General features: G+C 44.8%; 1 protein-coding gene across 5 annotated transcripts in view; it reads left to right on the top strand.

Moving 5' to 3' along the window:
• The window catches only part of ST3GAL6 (ST3 beta-galactoside alpha-2,3-sialyltransferase 6), a 156,208-nt gene that overhangs the window by 32,826 nt on the left and 100,725 nt on the right, over window positions 1–22,657 (top strand). For all 5 annotated transcript variants that reach the window (XM_069945574.1, XM_069945572.1, XM_069945573.1 and 2 more), the window contains exon 2: window positions 14,786–14,914. In XM_069945574.1, coding sequence (XP_069801675.1) covers window positions 14,905–14,914 — 10 coding nt within the window. In that variant the 5' untranslated portion in view covers window positions 14,786–14,904. The remainder of the gene's footprint in view (window positions 1–14,785; window positions 14,915–22,657) is intronic.

The following is a 22,657-nucleotide window of genomic DNA, read 5'->3' as shown; positions in this document are numbered from 1 at the left end:
GCACCCTAAAAGTTTGCTCTAGTACACTAGTTCGAACTTTTAAACAATATAGTTAATCATGATGCTGGGAGCTCTGAGGTACAGTCTGCAGAACACCGTCTGTGCACGGACAGAATTCTGCAGACGTGTGCATTAGCAACCCAGACAAAAAGCTGTCAATGGAAAGAAAATAACTTGCTGAGCCCTACAAGTTTAAAGGGAACCAATCACCTCCAAAATGCATATATAGCTTTTTAAATGTGCTGTTAGAGCATACAGCACACTTTCCATACATGTTTCTATATACTCCCTGCCTCCCCCGTGTAATCCATAAAGTAACTTTATAAAACTGGCGCCTGGTATGCAAATTACATCAGGTAGTCACCTGGGCGGTGTTCGGCTAGATGGTAGTCACAGTCAGTCCGGGTCCCCTGGGCGTTCTTTGGCGGTAATCACACCCCTCTGGGCGTGATTTCAATCACCCAGTAGCTTCGGCGTAACTCGGGAGCGCGCCGTGCACGATGTCTGCGCACCTACATTTTTACGCCGCCGGGCATGCGCAGTACAGCCGCTTCACCCAGTAGCTCAGACGACACTCGGGAGCGCGCCGTCGGCACGCCTACGTTCTTACGCCGCCGCGCATGCGCAGTACAGCTGCTCCCATTCTGGCTGTACTGCGCCTGTGCAGAATAGCCTCGAACTCCGGCTCACACTGAGTTTGAGGCTATTCTGCACAGGCGCAGTACAGCCTGAATGGAAGCGGCTGTACTGCGCATGCGCGGCAACGTAAAAATGTAGGTGCGCAGACGTCGTGCACGGCGCGCTCCCGAGTTACGTCTAAGCTACTGGGTGATTGGAATCACGCCCAGAGGGGTGTGATTACCGCCAAAGAACGCCTAGGGGACCCGGACTGACTGTGACTACCATCTAGCCGAACACCGCCCAGGTGACTACCTGATGTAATTTGCATACCGGGTGCCAGTTTTATAAAGTTACTTTATGGATTACACGGGGGAGGCAGGGAGTATATAGAAACATGTATGGAAAGTGTGCTGAGTGCTCTAACAGCACATTTAAAAAGCTATATATGCATTTTGGAGGTGATTGGTTCCCTTTAAGGCCGCATTCACACGTCAGTATATTTTCCTAGATGAAAATCTGGATCCTCTATTTTTCATCCGCAATCCGCAAAAAATCATCCGTTTTGCATCCGTATTGTGTTCCGTATTTTCATCCGTTTTTTGCTGATCCACTAAAAAAAGTGTAGTGAAGAAAAAGAGGGGATGGCAAAAATTATCTCATTTGTTGTCCCAACCCCCCAAAAAAGTGTCACCTGGTTGTCTCGGGACCATTTTACAGTCATTTCTATCAGGCAGGATATTTCTGGCAGGAGGAGCTTGGTCATGTAAAAAAAAACGGATCCGTGATACAGATGGTTTTACAGATTTTTCGGATTGCAATGTACTCTCTGCAAATTTTGTGCTCTCCATAGACTTCTATTGGGGTGTCCGTTTTTTTTTGTCACTGATTGCTGGAAAACTGGATGTATGAATAGCACCATTGAAAATAGGCTGTAATGGATTCCGTATTTCCTGGTCCGGGAAAACGGATGAAAAATACTGACGTGTGAATTTAGCCTTAGGGTCCTATTCCACAGGCCGATGGGGGCCCAATCAACGATGTAAACTAGCGCCGATCAGCTAGATTGGCACTCGTTTACTGGGCCTATTCCACGGCCCGATGACAGTTAAGCGAGGGCTGCTGCGCGCAGTACCCGGGGAGAGAAGGAGAAGACCTGCAGCCCGGACAGGTTATGTATGGTGCTGCTAAAATCGTCGGTCACCGCCGTGCACTGCTATTTCACCGTAGCGATGCGCTGGTGGCGAACGATGATTTTAGGTCTGAACCTAAATGAACGATCAGCCGATGACACGATCATTGGATGATCGTTCTCTCTATCCCATGGAGCGTTAATCGGCCGAATTGGGCTCCGTGGAATAGGCCCCTTACTGTTATTTGGGATGGCAATACCCCTTTCTGTGAATAATGTGCATATGGGTACACCTGAAATTGTGTTGAGAAAATAGACAGTAATGATGCCTGGAAGATCTTTTGTAAGGGTACAAACACACACAGCAGATACGCAGCAGATTTGATACTGTGTTCAGTTATTTAGATCTAATCTGCTGCGTATCTGCTGAGTATCGCAGCAGTAAATACGCAGCGTATAAGCTGTGTGTTTGTACCCTAAGGGTATGTTCACACCGGGCGGATGTAGCGATGATTTGCATGGGAAAAATGTTTACTGTATTACAGTAGCAGCAGTGTGTGTGTGGAATTTGTGGAGTTCGCCCTGTCAATGACAAACAGAGCCAAGCCTATTTATTTAAATTTTTTTTTTTTTTTTTTAAATTTTAAACAGACTTTGCAACAGCGTGGAGTCAGGGAATTTGTTTTGGGTGTACTTGTCCCTTTAACTTTGCTTGCTGTTACCTTGTCTCCTGCATGTCCAGGTGTCAGCTCCAAAAATCTGTGATAAGGCTAGGTTCACATTGCGTTTTCAGCATCCGTTTAACGTATCTGTTTTTTGCAAAAAAACGCATGAAAAACGGATTGCAAAAAACGGATTCATTTGTGTGCATCCGTTTTTCCCTTGACTTCTATTATAAAAAAAAAGGATTCGTTTTTTTTGCCGGACCAAAACGGACCAAAAAACGTTGCTGACCCCATTTTTCTGGACGTTAAAAAAAACGGATCCGTTAAACGGATGCTGAAAACGCAGTGTGAACCTAGCCTTAGGAATCCTCACCACATGTCTGAAACCAGAAGCAGCTGCTGGGAGCACTTTACTATAATACATCAGGGTGGATTTAGGGGATGGACTCATCTTGCAGCTGTGATGCCGGATGAACATCACATTGATAAGGTTTTATCCCCAGGTCAGTGCAGTCTTTACACGATTACTCTTGGTTCACACTGCGTTTTCAGCATCCGTTTAACGGATCAGTTTTTTTTAACGGTAAAAAAAGTAGTGTCAACAGTACTTTATTGTGCGTCAAAAAAAAGCATCCATTTTGATCCTTTTTCATAATGGAAAAACTTTTTTATAAATGGAAAAATGGATCAAAAAACGGATGCACACAAATGCATCCGTTTTTTGCAAAAAAAAAAACGGATCCGTTAAACTGATACTGAAAACGCAGTGTAAACCTAGCCTTATAGTTTGCAAAAAGTAAGCCGTGTTCGGCTGATAATCGTCCTGTAAAATAGAAGGCAGCCATCAGCTGACGATCGTTTCAACATGTTGAAAAACAAACAACTGTGATAGCGGCGATCTGCTGCTGTCGCTCCGTGGAATAGGAGTGGCGGTAGCAGACCGCCGCTATCCTTTGTGGGCTACCTGGACAAACTAGCAATCACCTGGGCAGCTCCTCCCGCACTCACTCGCTGGCTGCCGCCACGTGTAATGGCGGTGGCAGTGAGCAGGGTACGAGGAGAAAACAAGCGTTCACATCCCCCCTTTGTTCCTCAGTTGGCCCATGGAATAGGGCCCTAAGGCTGGGTTCACACTACATTTTTGCATTCCTTTTTTCCATTAATTTTTGAAAAAAACGGATGGAAAAACTGATGCATTTGTGTGCATCCGCTTTGATCCATTTTTCCTTTGACTTCATTATATAAACAGACTGCAAAATGTAGTGTGAACCCAGCCTACCCCCCCCCCCCCAGAGTTCTTTGATTTGTATGTCAGGTTTTACTATTTTTGATGGATAGCCGTAGGTTCAGGATCCTGAGTTATTAGCTGCTTATGAAAGCCGGGTAATGAAACATTACATTGTAAGATCGCAACACTCATCAGTTCCAGGGAAAAAATTCTTAGCTAATCTTTTCCTGGTGTGTGAAGACGTACGATGATTGGAAAATAATAGTCTTGTATACATATATGTGGAATGGCTGGTGAAGTGATACTGAATGGGGTAAGGAGCGGGTCTGCTCTGTACATGGCAGTTTCTGCAGCTGTCGGCACCTGGGATTTACTGGGCAATTAGCTGCAGGGGCAATAGATACTTTGACACCTTGGCTCCTTTGTTCTCGTCCCTTATAGCCTCCCCCCCCCCCCCCCCATCATCTCCATGACAATTTTGGGGTATCGTTCGGTTGTCATGGTGGCTGGGGGCTCTTTACCTTCTGGTTAATCTTGATCGCGCTCCATAGATAGGATATAATAGGGTCCTGATGGAAGAAGCCAGAGGAAGCACGCAGCTAAGCTCTTCTCCCCCTGTCTCGTTGTAGGAGTCAAACTCCATAAACTTAAAGGGGTACTCCAGCGGGGGGGGGGGCACTTTTTTGCTGGGACCGGGGAGGAGGTGGCTGAGGGAAAAGACGTCCACTCACCTGCCCGATTCCAGTGGCGGGTCCCGCATCGCAGCGCTCCGGTCCCTGGTCGCTTCCTGGTGTCTGACGCGGGCCCGAGACGATACGTCTCAGGTCTGCTCAGCCAGTCAGAGGATCCTGCCTCTGTCACTGACTGGCTGAGCGGACCTAAGACGTCATACACCAGGAAGCTGCCAGGCACCGGAGTGCCGCAATGCGGGTCCCAGCGAAAAAGTGCCCCCCCCCCCCGCTAGAGTACCCCTTTCAGGGTAGCTTCACACATACCAACTCGCAGCGTTAGTAACGCTGCGAGTCGGCTAGGTCCTGGCAGATCACTTTCACTACATACACACAGCGGTCTGAACGACCGCTGCGTGTATGTAATTCTGCCGGCCGCTTAACCCCTTCAGCTCCCGCTCTGTATACATTACCTGTCCTTGCTGCACGGGGTCCCGGCGTACTGCTCTCCCGCCTGTCCAATCAGTGGCTGCGGCAGGGCAATACACTGATTGGCTGGGCAGGAGAGCAGTACGCTGGGACCCCGTGCAGCGAGGACAGGTAATGTATACAGCGGAGTGGGAGCGGGAGCTGAAAGGGTTAAGCGGCCGGCAGAGTTACATACGGTACATGTGAAGCTACCCTAAAGCGGCAATATCAGCAGGTTCAGCCTAATGAACCTGCTGATATGCCGCAGTAGATCATTACCTGATAAGCGCAGGGCTGGTACTAAATCTTTTCTTCTCACCCCACATTCGAACAATGGATCCTAATTGCCCCTATGCCAATGAGGGGTTTAGGAGCATTTGGGGCGTCACCCTAAGCGCCGAGCACCAACCTGGCCCGCCCAGTCCCCCTTTTCCTTTGTCGCCGCCTCCATTGCCGCTCACAATGCTTATATGAATATGCATAGTAGGCGGCACAGAGCAACCCCTCGGCCCACCCAGAGCAACCCCGTCCCGTGGTGCCTAGCCCGCCCCCTCCCGTGGATGGTAAAGCTCAGCCCAGGCTCCCAGCGTTGATCACACTCCTGCTATCTGAAAACAGTCTTATCTCATGGTCAAACCAACATATATATAATAATGTGCAAAAAACTCCAGTATAATCAATTATACAGACTGGCGTCAAAAGATATTGTACATGTGAAATGAAACCCAAGCGTAACAACTACTTCACTAAAAATCCTCTTCTAATATATAATTCTCTATCACAAATGCCTAAAAACAACTAAATATATGAAAAATGCTAAACTAAGAAAGTGCTCAAGTGCTACATGCTATGACATGATATAAATATGCAAATATAATAAGACCCCTGATGAAGTCACTGCGGTGACGACACGCGTTGGGTCTCAGTCAGGACACCGGATCTCATGGTCATAGGGTGATCAGACGAATTTCCTTGTCATCTGTGCTCATTTCTCTGGCGTCTTATTATATTATATTTATATCATGTTTTTAGTTTAGCATTTTTCATATATTTAGTTGTTTTTAGGCATTTGTGACAGAGAATTATAAATTAGAAGAGGATTTTTAGTGAAGTAGTTGTCACGCTTGGGTTTCATTTCACATGTACAATATCTTTTGACGCCAGTCTGTATAATTGATTATACTGCACAATAGGATAGAGTTTTTTGCACATTATTACATATATGTTGGTCTGACCATGAGATAAAATTGTTTTTTCTGGTAATGTCCTGAGGTAGTGAGAGGACTATCATATCCTCTCACCCTTTGGATCGTTTTCATACCTATATGGTTTTTTAATTGTTTTAAATCATGTTTGTTATGGTGCTTCTTCTTTTTGTCTTGTTTTTTTGTGTAATCATGTACTAATAAAATTGATTATATATTGATTATATATTATCTTGGTGGTGTGCACTATTAGGCTATGTTCACACTATGTATGTGTGCGGCTGTATTTTTTATGCGGCTGAAACTACGGCTGTGGGAAAAAATAGACATGCGGCTAAAAACACACGGTCATTTACTTGGAAATCTGGTTCAACTGAAAATAACAAATAAAATCAAATAAAAAATAGGGGGGACCCTATGCGTTTTTTTTAATTAAATAAATAATAATAAAAAAAAAACCGCATAGGGTCCCCCCTATTTTTTATAACCAGCCGGGTTAAAAACCAAACGACAGCAGCCTGGTAACACCAGGGTGGGAAGAGCCATTGGTTTAGGCCCTCCCCAGCCTAAATCTTACCAGCCTGCTGCCGTCCGGTCCAGGAGCGCCAATTTTGACGCTCCGGGACCACTGGCACCCGGCTCTTCCCAGTACCCCTGGTGGCATTGGGTACTGGGGTAATAATGGGGGGTTAGTGTTAGCCATTTTATACTATATTCTATTAGACGGCTTCCACTACTAAGTCTATAAAGTAAAGAAATAAAGACAAGACACAAGTTAAAAATTGTTTTTATTTAAATAAAAACACCCCCACACCCCTCATTGACCATTTTATTTAAAAAAAACCACCAAACAACCGCTGGTCATCGACGTAGTCCACGGAATCCGACGTAATCCCCAGGATACCGATATCTGAAAAACAAAAAGGGAGAAACACACAAAAAAAACACACAAACAGGAGCACAACACCCATCATTGTGAGCGGTGTTGTGCTCCTTACAGTATGCAGCATCTTTACAGATCGCTGCTTACAGTCTGACCCCCAAGGGGTTAAGGGAGGATGTATTGCATCCCCCTTAACCCCTTGGGGGCCAGACTCATGTCAGACTGCACCCATCCCAGCAAGGAAGGGGTTAAGTGACCCCCCTTCCTTGCTGGGAGGGGTGCAGTGCTGGGGAGGGGGTGGGGAGAGCTCTATACTCACCCCGATGTGTCCTGTTCGCTGGTCCGCAGCACAATGAAGTCACTGTACTGCGGACCGGCTCTTTATATGTGCGCTGAGCCGATCAGCCAATCAGCTGAGCGCACATATAATTCTAAATGTTTCTTCTAATAATGCTATTGTGATAACATAATTAGAAGAAACATTTGATGTTTTAATTAAAGTAAAGTGATGATTAGTACAGAAAGCTCTATTGCCGGCAATATGAATTAACGGCTTACTGGAGCTTCCTGTACTAATTAATATTTAATTAATAAAACACATTTTTGTTGAAATAAAATCAGTTTCGTTGTTCAATAATTTAATTTAAACGAATCCATTATTGTGCAATTAAAAATACTGTCAAAAAATATATATATAAATATACATTTATTTATATATATATATATATCTATTTATTTTAACAGTATATTTAATTGCACAATGATGGATTCGTTAGAATTAAATTATTGAACAACGAAAGGGACTTTATTACAAAGAAAATGTGTTTTATTAATTTAATATATTAACTATTAGAGGCATCGGCATTCGGCATCATTGCCGGCTATTTTTGAAGTACTCCGTACGGACCACCTGTCAATCCACGGCCGCATTTCCAGCTGCAAACAATGGTCTTGTTCATTTTTTACGGGTCCGTTTACGATTGGGCCGTAGATTCATACATAGTGTGCACTGTGCAGCCGTATATCCTATACTTTCCAGCGTACGCATGAACCGGAAAAATCCGGCCGATGATTTACCGCCTGCAATACAGCCGCACAGATACAGAGTTGAACCTAGCCTTATGGTGTTTGGCTTGTGTTCTTCTTTTTGTTTGGTTTGATCTATTTGGACACCAAGCTGCACCCCCACTGATATAAAATTGTGAGGTGAGCTCTTCTTTTTGGTTGTTTTTCACTCCTGCTATCTGTATACTGTGGCTATGAGCAGCATACTTTCCTGGGCTCCCGAGTGGCCCGGGAGGGTGCGGACTAGGCAGCACGGGAGTCGGTTGCTCCAGGTGGGCCGAGGGGTTGCTCTGTGCCGCCCACTATGCATATTCATATAAGCATAGTGGACGGCACAGAATGGGGTGGACTGGGCGGGCCAAGCTGAAGCTCGGCGCTTAGGGTGACGCCCCAAATGCTCCTAAACCCCTCATTAGCATAGGGGCAATTAGGAGCTATTGTTTGAATGTGGGGGAGAAGAAAAAGATTTAGTACCAGCCCTGCGCTTATCAGGTAATGATCTACTGCGGCATATCAGCAGGTTTATACGGCTGAACCTGCTGATAGTGCCGCTTTAAGGGTACAAACACACACACCGTATACGCAGCAGATACGCAGCAGATCTGCAGCAGATTTGATGCTGTGTTCAGTTATATACATCTAATCTGCTGCGTATCGCAGCAGTAAATACGCAGCGTATACGGTGTGTGTGTTTGTCCCCTGCGATACGCAGCAGATACGCCGCAGATTAGATCTAAATAACTGAACACAGCATCAAATCTGCTGCAGATCTGCTGCGTATCTGCTGCGTATACGGTGTGTGTGTGTGTGTTTGTACCCTTAAGCCGTATTACATGGCACAATATTGAGGGGGAAGCGAGCGGTTATGTGAAAATTTACTTAAATCAGTGGTGTGCAGCCTTCTGTGAGCGAAGGGTCACGCTCCAGTTTGCTACAAGGGCTACAATATAGTTTAGGCTGAAACCGATACTAGGGTGTGGGTGGTGCTAAACACAAGTATTTGCAGAACATGACTGAGCAATAATTTTTTGTCAACTGCTTCTTTAATCTCCATTTACTTCGATAGAACTCAGTTTCAAACCCCACCCAATCTGGAGTCAAGAGCGGGACAAAGGTGGCTGTGTTTTTGTAGTGCTGGATACCCCCTTTAAAGGAGTTATCCAGGCTTACAAATGCACGGCCACCTTCTTGTAGAAACAGCACCGCTCTTATCTTCAGTTTGCATGTGGGTTTTGCAGCTCTGTTCCAAGAAAATTACCTTTGCTTTTTTTTGTAATCCTGGATAACCCCTCTAAGGCTACATTCACATGTTCTGTAGGTTTTCCACAATAGAGAATAGTGATCCATGCCGCAATTGCGGGTCTGTACTAGGATCTGGTTGTTTGGTTTTTTTGCAGCATGGGTCAGGCCCCTGTAACATGTAAAGCTCCCACCATCATAATGACCGATGATGCCATAAGTTCCAGTGTCCGGTCTATAGCACATTCTCAATGTGTGGCCCGTAATTACGAAACTTGTAAATGCCCCCTAAATCAGTATGTAAAACATCATTGTAAGTACTTTTTCTTTATGAGCAGAAAAAACAACCTCTATGAAAAGAGCGTTTCTTCTAGTGATAGAACCAGATTGTGACATCATGTTTTCCTGAGAAGGGTGGAGTAAATGTATTCAGTTTTCCCAATCCAAAAAAAAAAAAAAAGACCAGCTTTTCCTTGTTCCAAGATGACGTGTTTGAAGTCAGATCGGGTGTGGGATCTTCTGTGGTGCTATATGGCTTCAGGCTATTGATTTACTTAATTTCTCGTCTGTCATCTGCAGCCGATATCAGAAGGCCAAGGGCCACAATAGGTCACCTGGGTAGGTGAACCTGGGCACAATCCTTTGTGATGGGTGCCATGGTACAGATGTAGCAGTTGGAGATGTGCGGAGAAGTCCGGCAAAAGTATTGAATTGCCCCCCAAAAGTTATACAAATCACCAATATACACTTTTTACGGGAAATGCTTATAAAGTGCTTTTTTCCCTGTACTTACTACTGCATCAAGGCTTCACTTCCTGGATAACATGGTGATGTCACTTCCTGGATAACATGGTGATGTCACTTCCTGGATAACACGGTGATGTCACTTCCTGGATAACACTGATGTAATTTCCTGGATAACACTGTGATGTCACTTCCTGGATAACATGGAATGTCACTTCCTAGATCACACTGTGATGTCACGACCCGACTCCCAGAGCTGTGCAGGCTGTGGCTGCTGGAGAGGATGATGGCAGGGGGACACTGAGGGGCACAGGGCACTGGAGGGACATTGAGCATCCCTCTGCCACCATCCTCTCCAGCAGCCACAACCCGCACAGCTCTGGGAGTCTGGGCGTGACATCACCATGTTATCCAGGAAGTGACACCACCATGTTATCCAGGAAGTGACGCCACCATGTTATCCAGGAAGTGACATCACCATGTTATCCAGGAAGTGACATCACCATGTTATCTAGGAAGTGACATCACCATGTGAAGCCTTGATACACTTTATAAGCATTTCCCGTAATAAGTGTATATTGGTAATTTGTATAACTGAGGGGAAATATAATACTTTAATAAAAATTTTCGCCAGACTTCTCCTTTACTCATGTATTTAATGCCCTATGGCTGTTACCCCTTATGTAAGTCTAAATAAATAGGTTGGGTATATGTGGCATGGTACAGATACAGCAGAGTTAACATCTAGTTACTGCGCTATGTTATCATCTGTCGCCTTGTTTTTCTGCCACCCTGCCCAGGGTTTTGAATGCTCTCTTTGCACTGTTGTGGCCTTTTCTCTGGCTTCTCCAGTTTGCCATATTGATAAGGAAGTTTAGCTAGTGCCCTGCGTTTATGGATAAACAGCTGAAGAGCCTGTGTGAGTCCAGACAAGGTCTAGGTAAGGTTCCTACATTTTCATTTTCTTAAAACTTCTAGAACTTATAATAGCAAATACCTGTACATTTCAGTTATTTTGATGCAGTTATGGCCAGGAGTTTATCATAAAGAGAGGGAAGGGTCTACTTCTGTTTAAGAATAAGAGGGTCAGAGGGGTACTCCGGCAAAAACCTTTTTCTTTCAAATCAACTGGTTTCAAAAAGCTATCTAGATTTATAATTTACTTCTATTTAAAAATCTCCAGTTTTCCAGTACTTATCAGCTGCTGTATGACTTGCAGAAAGTGGTGTATTCTTTTCAGTCTGACACAGTGCTCTCTGCTGTAAACTTTGTCCATGTCAGGAACTGTTCACAGTAGGAGAGATTTTCTATGGGGATTTGCAACTGCTCTGGACAGTTCCTGACATGGACAGAGGTGGCAGCAGAGAGCACTGTGTCAGACTGAAGAAAAAACACATTTTCCTGCAAGACATACAGCAGCTGATAAGTACTGGAAAACTGGAGATTTTTAAGGCTATGTTCACACTACGTAAGTTTCCGGCCGTTGCGCGCTCCGTGAATAAGCGGCCGGAGATTTACGTTGTTTGCGTACAATGGAAAGTATACGATCTATGGCTGCACAGTTCACACTACGTACAAACTTACGCCCGGATCGTATGTGGCGCCGTAAAAAATGAACCAGACCATTGTTTCTGGACGGAAATGCTGTAACTTACGCCCGTAGCGTAACATGCGGTCCCGTACGGAGTGGTGATATCTTCATTTTTACACTTTGATTTGCCGATCCAAAAGGTTCTGTGGGGTGTCCGGGGCTAGGCGAAGATATCCAAGTAAAAGACCGCTGTCAGATCGCTACGTACGCAGCTCGGGAAGCGTACGTAGCTTACGGGCGTAAGTTCGCGGACCGTACGTAGCCGGCCGCAACTTGCGTAAATCCCGGCCGGAGTTTTACACGTATATACGTAGTGTGAACATAGCCTAAATCTGTATAACTTCATGAAACCAGTTGCTTTGAAAGAAATTTTTGCCAGAGTACCCCTTTAAATAAATGGCTCTGACCTATGACATACTTGGATGTTCACGCTGAAACTAAACAGCTTAGTTTTGAACAGAACAACATGCAGTGCTAGTCTTGCCATCGGAAATGTGGAAATCTTGACAGAATACTGGTGGACTTCACTAGAAGTCTATGTTCACACACACCGTCCGTAATTGTATTTCCGGTGTAAAGCTATGTACACACAGGAGTACGTACAGTGGCCTTTGTTTGGCACTCAAAAACAACGGCCGTTGTAGCATTGAAAACTCAATTGCATTTAACACACAACGGGCGGAAATAATTGACATGTCAACTATTTCCACAGCCAGCGCAAACAACGGCTGCTGTTTGCGTTGACTTCAACGCAACACATTTCTGTATGATAAAAACTGCTTTTATTTTATTTGAAAACTACGGGTGTTCTTGTGATAAAAAAAAATATTTTGTTGTGTGGAAATAGCCTAAGAATGCGCTCCATTGAAGTCTATGGGAAATTGGGCGTAAGTCCACCCACAGTACAGAAAAAATTAACATGCTCAATATTAATGACGTGATCTTGCAAAATACAGCTCCTACAATGTTTTACATGTAAAAGATGGGTTTCCCCAATGTTTGTTTGTTTTTGGCCTTCAACCTTCAAACAAATGGTTTTTTGCAAAGGATTCCCCCCCCCAACGTTTGTCCCTAGCAAATGGCAAGTAATGTTTTTTGTTTGTTTTTTTTCTTTTCAATGAAAGGCGTTTGGATGAAAAGATAAATCATTAAGAAAAGTCGTTATTGCTGTTGTAAAGAAGATCATAATTTTGTTCGTATCTGTATACTGCGAACGATGAGTGTTTACAATAAAAGACTTGCTAACAATTAACGATAAGTTTGAGGTCAGCTCAAAAGATACGATCAACGACATATGATGTCATTTTCGTCCGTCATTTCATCATTGGGGCGCTTACACCAGATTTTCGATTTAAATAAATTTACTGCTGGATAATCGGCCCATGTAAAATGCCCTTTAGGGTTCATTCACATGTGCAGGATCTGCAGCAGATTTGATGCTGCAGATATCAATGTAACTATAGAACTTAACACCGCATCAAATCTGCTACAGATCCTGTGCGTGTGAATAGACTTAGCGTGCCTTCATACAGACCGACTCTGCAGCAGAATTCACGCTGCGAGTTTCTCACAGTAAAAATCAGTATTCGGGTGCCTTCACATGCACCGAATCCGCAGCTGATTTCACGCTGCGGATCCAGTGTCAGTGCATCCCTATGAGAATACATATTGACATCCTGCTGTAAGTTAACCCCCCGGCAGCCGGAGCATACATCACCACCTCCGCGCTGCGGCTTGCTTCGGGGATCCCGGCGTCTGCTGGTCCCTCTCAGCTAATCAGTGCGCTGCCCCGCCGCAGCCACTGATTGACTGAGCAGGAAGTCCAGCCCAGAATCCCCGAAGCAAGCCGGATCAGGGAGGAGGTGATGTATGCTCCCTCCGCCGGGGGGTTAACTTACAGCAGGATGTCAATATGTATTCTCATAGGGATGCACTGACACTGGATCTGCAGCGTGAAATCAGCTGCGGATCCGGTTTGGGTGAAGGCACCCTAATACTGATTTCAATTAGTCTATGGCACTTCATCCCCAAAGTGCATTTAAATTACTCTACGAGAATATCATGCTATAGATTTGTAAAGATTAACTACTTAGCTCCTGACATCATGCTTACCTCTCCACTGACATGCTCCCCCATGCTTCTCTGGCTGGTTGTGATTGGCTGAGCAGGCCGTGACTGAGCAGGGACCCAGAGAAGCATGCGGAAGCGCATTGGTGGAACGTGAGCAGGTAAACAGGATGTCGGGAGTTGGGTAGTTAATTTATACAAGTCTGTGGTATGATACATTCCCACAGCTAAATTTAAATGCAGGGCCATAGTCTATAAGGATACAGAGTAGCGGTTTTGCTGCGAACATGCATCATGAAATCTTCAGCTTTTACATGTGAACGCATTCTTAAAGTGAATGTCAGCTGCAGTTCAAGTTCCAAACTGCTGTCCCTGTTAAATAGCTGTTAGGTGATGGAGATACGTGTTAAATTTTGTAGGGGGTTTGTAACAGAGACAGATTTCTTTTAAAGGGAACCTGTCACCCCCCGTGCCGGGGTGACAGGCTCCCGACCCCCCGCTGGAGCACCCTATACTTACCTGATCCCGCCGGGTCCCGCTTCTGGAGGTGGTCGGGTGACTGAGATATGAGCGCCCGAAGCCCGGCGCGTGCGCTCCTCAGATGAGTCCAACACTCAGAGAGAATGACGGAGCGTCGGACTCGCCTGTCATTCTCTATGAACGTTGGACTCATTTGAGGAGCGCACGCGCCGGGCTTCGGGCGCTCATATCTCAGTCACCCGACCACCTCCAGAAGCGGGACCCGGCGGGATCAGGTGAGTATAGGGTGCTCCAGCGGGGGGTCGGGAGCCTGTCACCCCGGCACGGGGGGTGACAGGTCCTCTTTAAAGAAAACTTGTTGACAAAAATAACAATAATAATAATAAAAAAAAAACTCTGATCGATTAAGACATTTCATAAATGTTATATTGGTGGAACCCAGGTGCAAAAAGACTGAACAGTCACTTAAATAAATGGGAGATAAGTCAACTGCTTTAGTTCTAAAAACTGTAGTCTCTTCTGAGAAAGTGTACTTTTTTCTTTCTTGGTTTTGTTTTAATACTTTAAACATGTGACAGTGGACGTATAGAGTATCTGTCACTTCTCTGGGTTAAAGGGAACCTGTCACCTAGTGCACACACAGACATGGTCCATATCTACAGAAGGGGAGATATTTTTCTTTTTCTTGTACTTTTGTAACCATTGTCTTCTTCTCTTCGTTCCCTCTTCTAGGGTCCAAAACGTGTGGTTCAATGTGGACGTTTTCTGTCTTGAAAGGAAGACCCAAACATTGCTATGAGGATTTGACAGATTCAGATTAGCCGTCCATACGGGTAGCGGGAGACGGTACAATGTATCAAGGTACGTGTAGACATGTGTACATGGGGTTTGCTGTTGTAGATGACAGGATGCTTGTCTATTCTTGAGCACCGACCCAGCATGAAGCATTGGAAACGGGCCCGTCTGCCCTCAGTGTGACAAAACCCCCTCCCCTCTGTGACACAGCTTGATTAGAATCAATGGAGCCCCTCATAGAGGGGAGACCACCACTCTGGGGGCGGCCAGGCCTGCACCCAGTGATTCATGCCCCACCGGTGCTTGGTAAGAGACCAGTGATGTGCGCAGGAACCGGGCTGCTGTTAAAAAAAAAAGGACTGCGCCACTGGCATCCCTGCATCGGCACCGATCTGTTAATGTAAAAAACAGAAAGCTAGTGAAACATTCTCTGTGATTTTTAAGATGCAGTTTTGGAACCATTTTTTTATAATAATATGTTCTTTAAATTAAAAACACAAAAATTTTCTGTTGCTACAGGTGTAATACATAGTCTTTATCACTATACATGCATAGTAAATCACTGAAAACTTTTGGAAACCCTGGTGTTTGATCTGTAAATTGACAAAAAAAAAAATCCACAATGGGATCTGTAAAATGTTCATTCACAAGGATCCTTGAATGTGTTTGGTTTGCTTTATGACCTCTCGTGTAGGCTCTCAATGGGAAATCAGGCTTTTTTTTTTTTTTTTTAAAGACAGCATGTACATTGTTACCATGCATATATATGAGGCTTATAGAGCTTCTGCTTGTAGATGACTATGCAACCTGAGCCGTGAATCAACCTCCAAGTTTAAAAGAACAATAATTCAGCACTTAGAAGAGTGTACGGGCCCTTATGTATATGGCTTAGGTTTCATTGCAGATTAGTGCTGTATCGAATGCCTTATTAGGGTACGTGCACACTACGGAATTGCGACGGAAAACCTGTTGCGGATTCCTGCCACGCGTCTCCGCCCGTGCCATAGACTCCACTCTCTCCGTGAGTGGGTGCGAGCTGCAGAATCTGATTCCGTTGTGTGCACGTACCCTTACAGTGGTATTCTTTCCTAGGAGCTTTATTTATATAGGGAAATATTTTTGCAATACAGAGTGAACATGTTTCTATATAGCGACCTAAAAAAAAGTGTGTGTGTAGAATTGTGAGCTATGAATATATTTGTTCAAGGAGTTCTCCCACAATTAAAATACATAATTTTACCTTTATATGTCACTTTTATTTATTTATTTATTTTTTATAACATATGACTAACAACCAGTTGAACAAAAGTTGGCATTTAGCTTTTTGTGTCTTCAGCTACTAACAAGTCCATAAGGACTTGTTGCCTACTAGCTGCCCTTTCTGAGAGTATTGTGCAGTAGACAGACTTGTATCTGTGGTAAGTCATGTATGACCTGTATATGTGTATATGGTGTACGCATATGGTGTAAAAAATTATCCACTAGTATTGTATTGTACTGTAATCCAGTGTGGATGTGCAAACCTACAGCTACAATCTGCTTCAAATCTGCCATGCGTGTATTCTCCTTAATTCTGCAGTGTGAAGAAGGTGAGAGATTCACTTTAAGGCAATTCTGAATATTAAAAACTGATAACCAAATAAACAACCAGCGTCAAAATGATGGCCATTGTTATTGGACAGCTGTCATTGAACGGTCGTTATTTTATACGGCGTAAGGCTATGTTCACACAGCGTAAAAAATCGGGAAACTACTGCTGCAGTTTTCACACACAGCTTGCACTGTGGTCGTTGTTGACGCGGCCGTAGAAAAAAATTAACTTGTCTATTTTTTTATACCCGCAGTTTGGCAAACAGTGGCCATAGTTAACCCTCTTTGCACACAATGTATGGCCGTTCTGACCACCGTACATTGCACAGAGTTTTATGGCTAATTATATTGCAGGTGCCCGCAATCCAAATATAAATAAAATAATGCTCCAGTGACTGATATGGCTGTTTTAGCTGCAGGAACATGTAAAACAGCAGCCATTGTTTTTTACAGCGTGTGAACATAGCCTAAAGATGAAATTGCATAGCCAATAAACCAAGTTATTCACATGTGGTGATCATTATTATTATCATAGAAAACATCACAGTGTGGGACTGTTCTCTGCCTACACGGTTCACATGGAAATTGGCTGTCTTTGCACTTTTATATATTCTGAAGAAACTATCCATCAGGTTGTCGCAGTTCCCACAGCTAAAATCAGCGTTGGTTTTAACACTGAATCCGCCTTGATATTTGCTTCCAAATACCTGTAGGTGCACTGCAATGTAGAATTCTGCCTCCCATTACATGAGAAAAGCCTTTTGTTTTGTTTTCATTGCGGGAAAAATTTGTGCTTTAAAAAAAAAAAAAAAAAAAAAAAATTGCAAAAATTTTAGTTCTTGAAAAAAAAAAAAAAAAAGTACCAGTTCACTTATGTGTGCACGAAATTGTTGCATATTTCACACACTGTAAACAAATCTCCACAATCAATGGAAACAGACTGTGTCACCAGGCCTGTCATGTCTCTTGTAATGTCTGTACCATGTTCTGAGTACAGTGAGACCTCGGTTCTCTAACTGCTCTGAACTCAAACAGTTCAGTTCTCAAGCAGTATTTTCAAGAAAAATTTTCTTCGGTTCTCAAACACTTTGCCGACACCCAGTCTTGAAGTACTGTACAGGCTTTACTGGCATTACTGACCAGCCTGGTGTAGTGTGTAGGCTAGACAAGGCTTCTAGAAGAGGTGATGGATGACGCAGTGCAGTGTTGTGGTAGTGTTGTGTCCAGGGCCGGACTGGGACTTAAAATCAGCCCTGGCAATCAAACCCCAGCAGCCCACATACCATATCATGGATAGCCGTGTAAAATATGCGATGTAGCAAATTCTGCTTCATTTAGCCGTTAAAGGGAACCTGTGGGGTCTATACCAGGTACACAGATGTAGATCCCAGCGTACAGATCAGGGACTGGATCTTTAGTCCAGTGTAAACCTCTGTAATCATTCTTTTCATTACCAGCTGAAGTGTCACAGAGGTGGAGCCACAGCAGCACCTTCTGCCCCGCCCCTACCTGCTCTGACTGATGGACATATAGGGTGCTGCTGCTGCGGCTGCTGTTGTGAAACTTTAGTTAGTAATGAAAAGGACAATTATAAGAGTTTACACTGGACTAAAGTTCAGTGATATCTCCCTCACATCTGTCTTCTGAGATCTACAGCCCTAGACCTGGAATGGACCTCACAGATTCCCTTTAAAGGAGAAAAACATGGCCACCTTCTTCCAGAAACAGTGCCACACTCTTCTTCAGTTTGTGTAAGGTATTGCAGCTCAGTTCCATTGAAGTGAATGGAGCCAAGCTGTAATACCACACACAGTCTGAGGACAGGGGTGGTGCTGTTTTTGGACAAAAGTTATTATATTTTTTAAATCCCTTTTATCCTGACTATGTCTGCACATCATATAATGGTGGTATAAGTAGTAAGGTTTTAATTATTAAAATGTGTCTGCTGGTTGTGATCTCATGTGTAATCAAAGCTACATAATAAGCTGCTAGATAGCCATTTCCTACTGGATATCTATCTATCTCCTATCTATTATCTATCTCCTATCTATTATCTATCTCCTATCTATTATCTATCTCCTATCTATTATCTATCTCCTATCTATTATCTATCTCCTATCTATTATCTTTCTCTTATCTATCTATCTATCTATCTATCTATCTATCTCCTATCTATCTATCTATCTCCTATCTATCTATCTCCTATCTATCTATCTCCTATATAGAATAGCCCCCCCTGCACCCCTCATATATAATAGCCCCCCTGCAGAGCCCCAGACAGCCATCCTCCCTCCTGCATCCCCTCTATACAGAATAGCCCCCTGCATCCCCCCATATATAAAAGCCCCCCCTGCATCCCCCCATATAGAATAGCCCCCCTGCACCCCCCATATATAATAGCCCTCCTGCATCCCCCATATAGAATAGCCCTCCTGCATCCCCCATATAGAATAGCCCCCCTGCATCCCCCATATAGAATAGCCCCCCTGTAAAGCCCCAGACAGCCACCCCCCTGCATCTCCTCATATATAATAGCCCCCCTGCATCCACCCATATAGAATAGCCACCCTGCACCCCCATATAGAATAGCCCCCCTGCACCCCCATATAGAATAGCCCCCCTGCATCCACCCATATAGAATAGCCCCCCTGCACCCCCATATAGAATAGCCCCCCTGCATCCACCCATATAGAATAGCCCCCTTGCATCCCCCATATAGAATAGCCCCCCTGCATCCCCCAATATGGAATAGCCCCCCTGCATCCCCCAATATGGAATTGCCTCCCTGCATCCCCCATATGGAATTGCCCCCCTGCATCCCCCATATGGAATTGCCCCCCTGCATCCCCCATATAGAATAGCCCCTCTGCATCCCCCAATATAGAATAGCCCCCCTGCATCCCCCCATATAGAATAGCTCCCCCCTGCATCCCCCATATATAATAGCCCCCCTCCCCCGCATCCCCCATATAGAATAGCCCCCCCCTGCATCCCCCCATATAGAATAGCCCCCCTGCATCCCCCATATAGAATAGCCCCCCTGTAAAGCACCACACAGCCAGCCACCCCCCCTGCATCCCCCCATATATAATAGCCCCCCTGCATCCACCCATATAGAATAGCTCCCCTGCATCCCCCATATAGAATAGCCCCCCCTGTGCATCCCCCCATATATAATAGCCCCCCCCCGCATCCCCCCATATAGAATAGCCCCCCCTGTGCATCCCCCCATATATAATAGCCCCCCCCGCATCCCCCCATATAGAATAGCTCCCCCCTGCATCCCCCCATATATAATAGCCCGCATCCCCCATATAGAATAGCCCCCCTGCTGTACATCCTCCCATATAGAATAGCCCCCCCTGCATCCCCCATATGGAATAGCCCCCCCTGCATCCCCCCATATAGAATAGCCCCCCCTGCATCCCCCCATATATAATAGCCCCCCCTGCATCCCCCCATATAGAATAGCCCCCCTGCATCCCCTTATAGAGAATAGCCCCCCTGCATCCCCCCATATAGAACATCCCCCCTGCACCCCCCATATAGAATAGCCCCCCTGTAGAGCCCCAGACAGCCACCCCCCCTGCATCCCCGCATAAATAATAGCCCCTCTGCATCCCCTCATAGAGAATAGCCCCTGTAAAGCCCCAGACAGCCATCCCCCCATATAGAATAGCCCCCCTGTAGAGACCCCCCCATATGGCCACATGTGAAGGGGTTAAAAAAAAAAAAAAAAAGAACATTCTCACCTCACCTCGCTCCCAGCAGCTTCTTCCTCCTGATCCCGGATCTTCAGTCTGCAGCTTCTTCTCTATGCTGCAGCGCGGCCTCGGCGTCTCTCCTCACAGGCCCTCAGCGGCACGTCAGGGAAGTGACGTCAGCCGCTGGGGGCCTGGCAGAGGTGCCTGCAGACGTGCCTGCGCGTGGCACGTCTGCAGCCCCGGGCCAGCCCTGACAACTTTCAGCTGCGAAAACCGGCCCGGGGGGCACATGCCACAAGAGTGACTGGCAGGGCCGGGGGCCAATAGCTCCCTGGCTCTGTCAGTCAGAGCGCGGCCGCTGCAGACTATGAGCGTTCATCTTGAACGCTCACAGTTAAAGGGCCAGGTCACCGGCCCTCTGCAGAGGCTGAATGAATAGCGTCTGCCAGGTTAGTGATGTGCTGCGCTGTTATTGCTGGGTGTGTTCGCTTTGTCATTAAATTCTTGTCACTTTCATTTAATTATATTGTATAACCTGTGTATTTCCTGCTTTTATTGCCCTCACTTTTCCCTGTGAGTAGCTTTTGCTCTTGTTATCTAGGAGTTGTCTGCAATCTCTATGTACAACACACCATTCTCCATATTTTGCTAAATTTAATTATTATTATTTTTTTTCTGCACTTTTACAACTTTTTATGTCTGATAATGGAATTGGAAGATATAGACAGCCGTAGAGTCGACGACTGGAGTTTAAAAGCAGCTTGTACAGTAGAAGCGAGTGATACTCAATGCAACATGAGGATCCATAAGGCTGGGTTCACACTGCGTTTTTGCAGTCTGCTTTTTCCATCTGTTTTTCTGAAGGACAACAAAAAGTTGGATAGAAAAACAGTGTGCATAAGTTTTTTTCCATTCACTTCCATTACAAAAAAAAATCAAAACATTTTTTTTCTGTGTATGCTAAAAAAAAAAAAAAAAACAGATCCACTTCTTGATCCGTTTTTTTTTTTTTTTTATAGTGCAAAAATAGATCGAAATGGCTGAACTCAAATGCATTGTTTTTTTTCATTAATTTTTAATCTGCTTTTTTTTGCAAATAACTGGTGAAAAAATTAACTGCAAAAACTCATCCCAGCCCAGCCATAGCAAATATAATTATGGTCTATTGTGCTAGCGATATATAAGCATGTGGTGAATTTGTTTCTATAGGAGTCTCTGCTATAAATACCACTATTGGCAACAAGTGTGTATAAAAAAAATAAGAGAACAAATTCACTAGTGTTATCTGTACTGTACTGACACAAACTGGGCGGATGCCAGGTAGATGCAAGTTACAAGCTTGTTTCGCATGACTGTGCTTCAACAGACCCTTGGGGTCTGTTGAAGCGCAGTCGCGCGAAACAAGCTCGTGGCCTGCATCTCCCTGGCGTCCGCCCAGTTTGTGTCCATGTGTTATAAATTAAAAAAGCCTGCACCAGTATCTTAATCTGTGTATATCTTGCAGGGCTGTTACCCTTCTTATTAGTCCCCTTCCTAATCTAAAGGCCCTATTACACAAAGCGATTACGCGGCTGTATTTGGCCGTATTTGGATAATCACTTTGTGTAATAAAAGGCAATGATCAACCGACTTGCATGAAGTCGGCTGATCGTTGTCTTTGAACATGTTGAAAGATTAACAACCTTTAGCAACGATCTGCTGTCTGTACGTGGAATAGGAGCGGCGGCAGCAGACAGCCACTATCACCTATGGGCTCCCTGGACGATCTTTAGATCCCCCCGCAGCTCCCTGCGCTCCTTCCCCTGCCTTTACCCGCTAGCTGTTGGCGTATGTAATAGCATCGGCAGCGAGGGGTGAACAAGGAGCCAAGCGAGTGCTGACCTGACAGGTCGGCGCTCGCTTGCTCCCGGAGATCGCTTGTTTACATAAGTTTTATCTTTTACCCGAACATAGTCACTAGCTGACTACGCTTGGGCCATTGAAATAGATAGGGCCCATGCTGATATGAGCAGGGGTATGTTGGCGTGTCATTTTGACAGTCTCCCAAGGTATACGTGCTTTGGAGGTAAATTGTTATGTGAACCCTGTCTAAGTACATTCATGGTTTTCCTTTGTCATAATGTAATAATCACAGATAAGTGGTTACAAAATAACAAATCCACTAAGGGGTATCTCAATGCAACATATGATCACAGATAGATAACCCAAAATGTATAATAAAACTTAACTTTTAATTTAATATTCCAAAAATATCCCCACCAATGACCAAAAGCTCATAGAGCCAACACATAAACATACTGATAAGTAAGTAATAATCCAGACTGCGTACGACAACAAGATAGTCCCTGGCACAAACTCCGATCATAACATAGAGTGCGTTGCTCAGAGTAACTAGATGTCATGCAGTTAATGCGAAAGAGGTATTGCCGGGCACTATTGAGTATCCGCCCACATGTGGGGAGCACCAGACCCTGTCGGTCCCTATCAGGGTGCACCACCTACCCCTACTCGCTCA

This window comes from Dendropsophus ebraccatus, chromosome 11, assembly GCF_027789765.1.
Source record: "Dendropsophus ebraccatus isolate aDenEbr1 chromosome 11, aDenEbr1.pat, whole genome shotgun sequence".
NCBI lineage: Eukaryota > Metazoa > Chordata > Amphibia > Anura > Hylidae > Dendropsophus > Dendropsophus ebraccatus.
The sequence above is the reverse complement of the archived record's forward strand: the minus strand, read 5'-3'. Positions and strand labels throughout refer to the sequence as shown.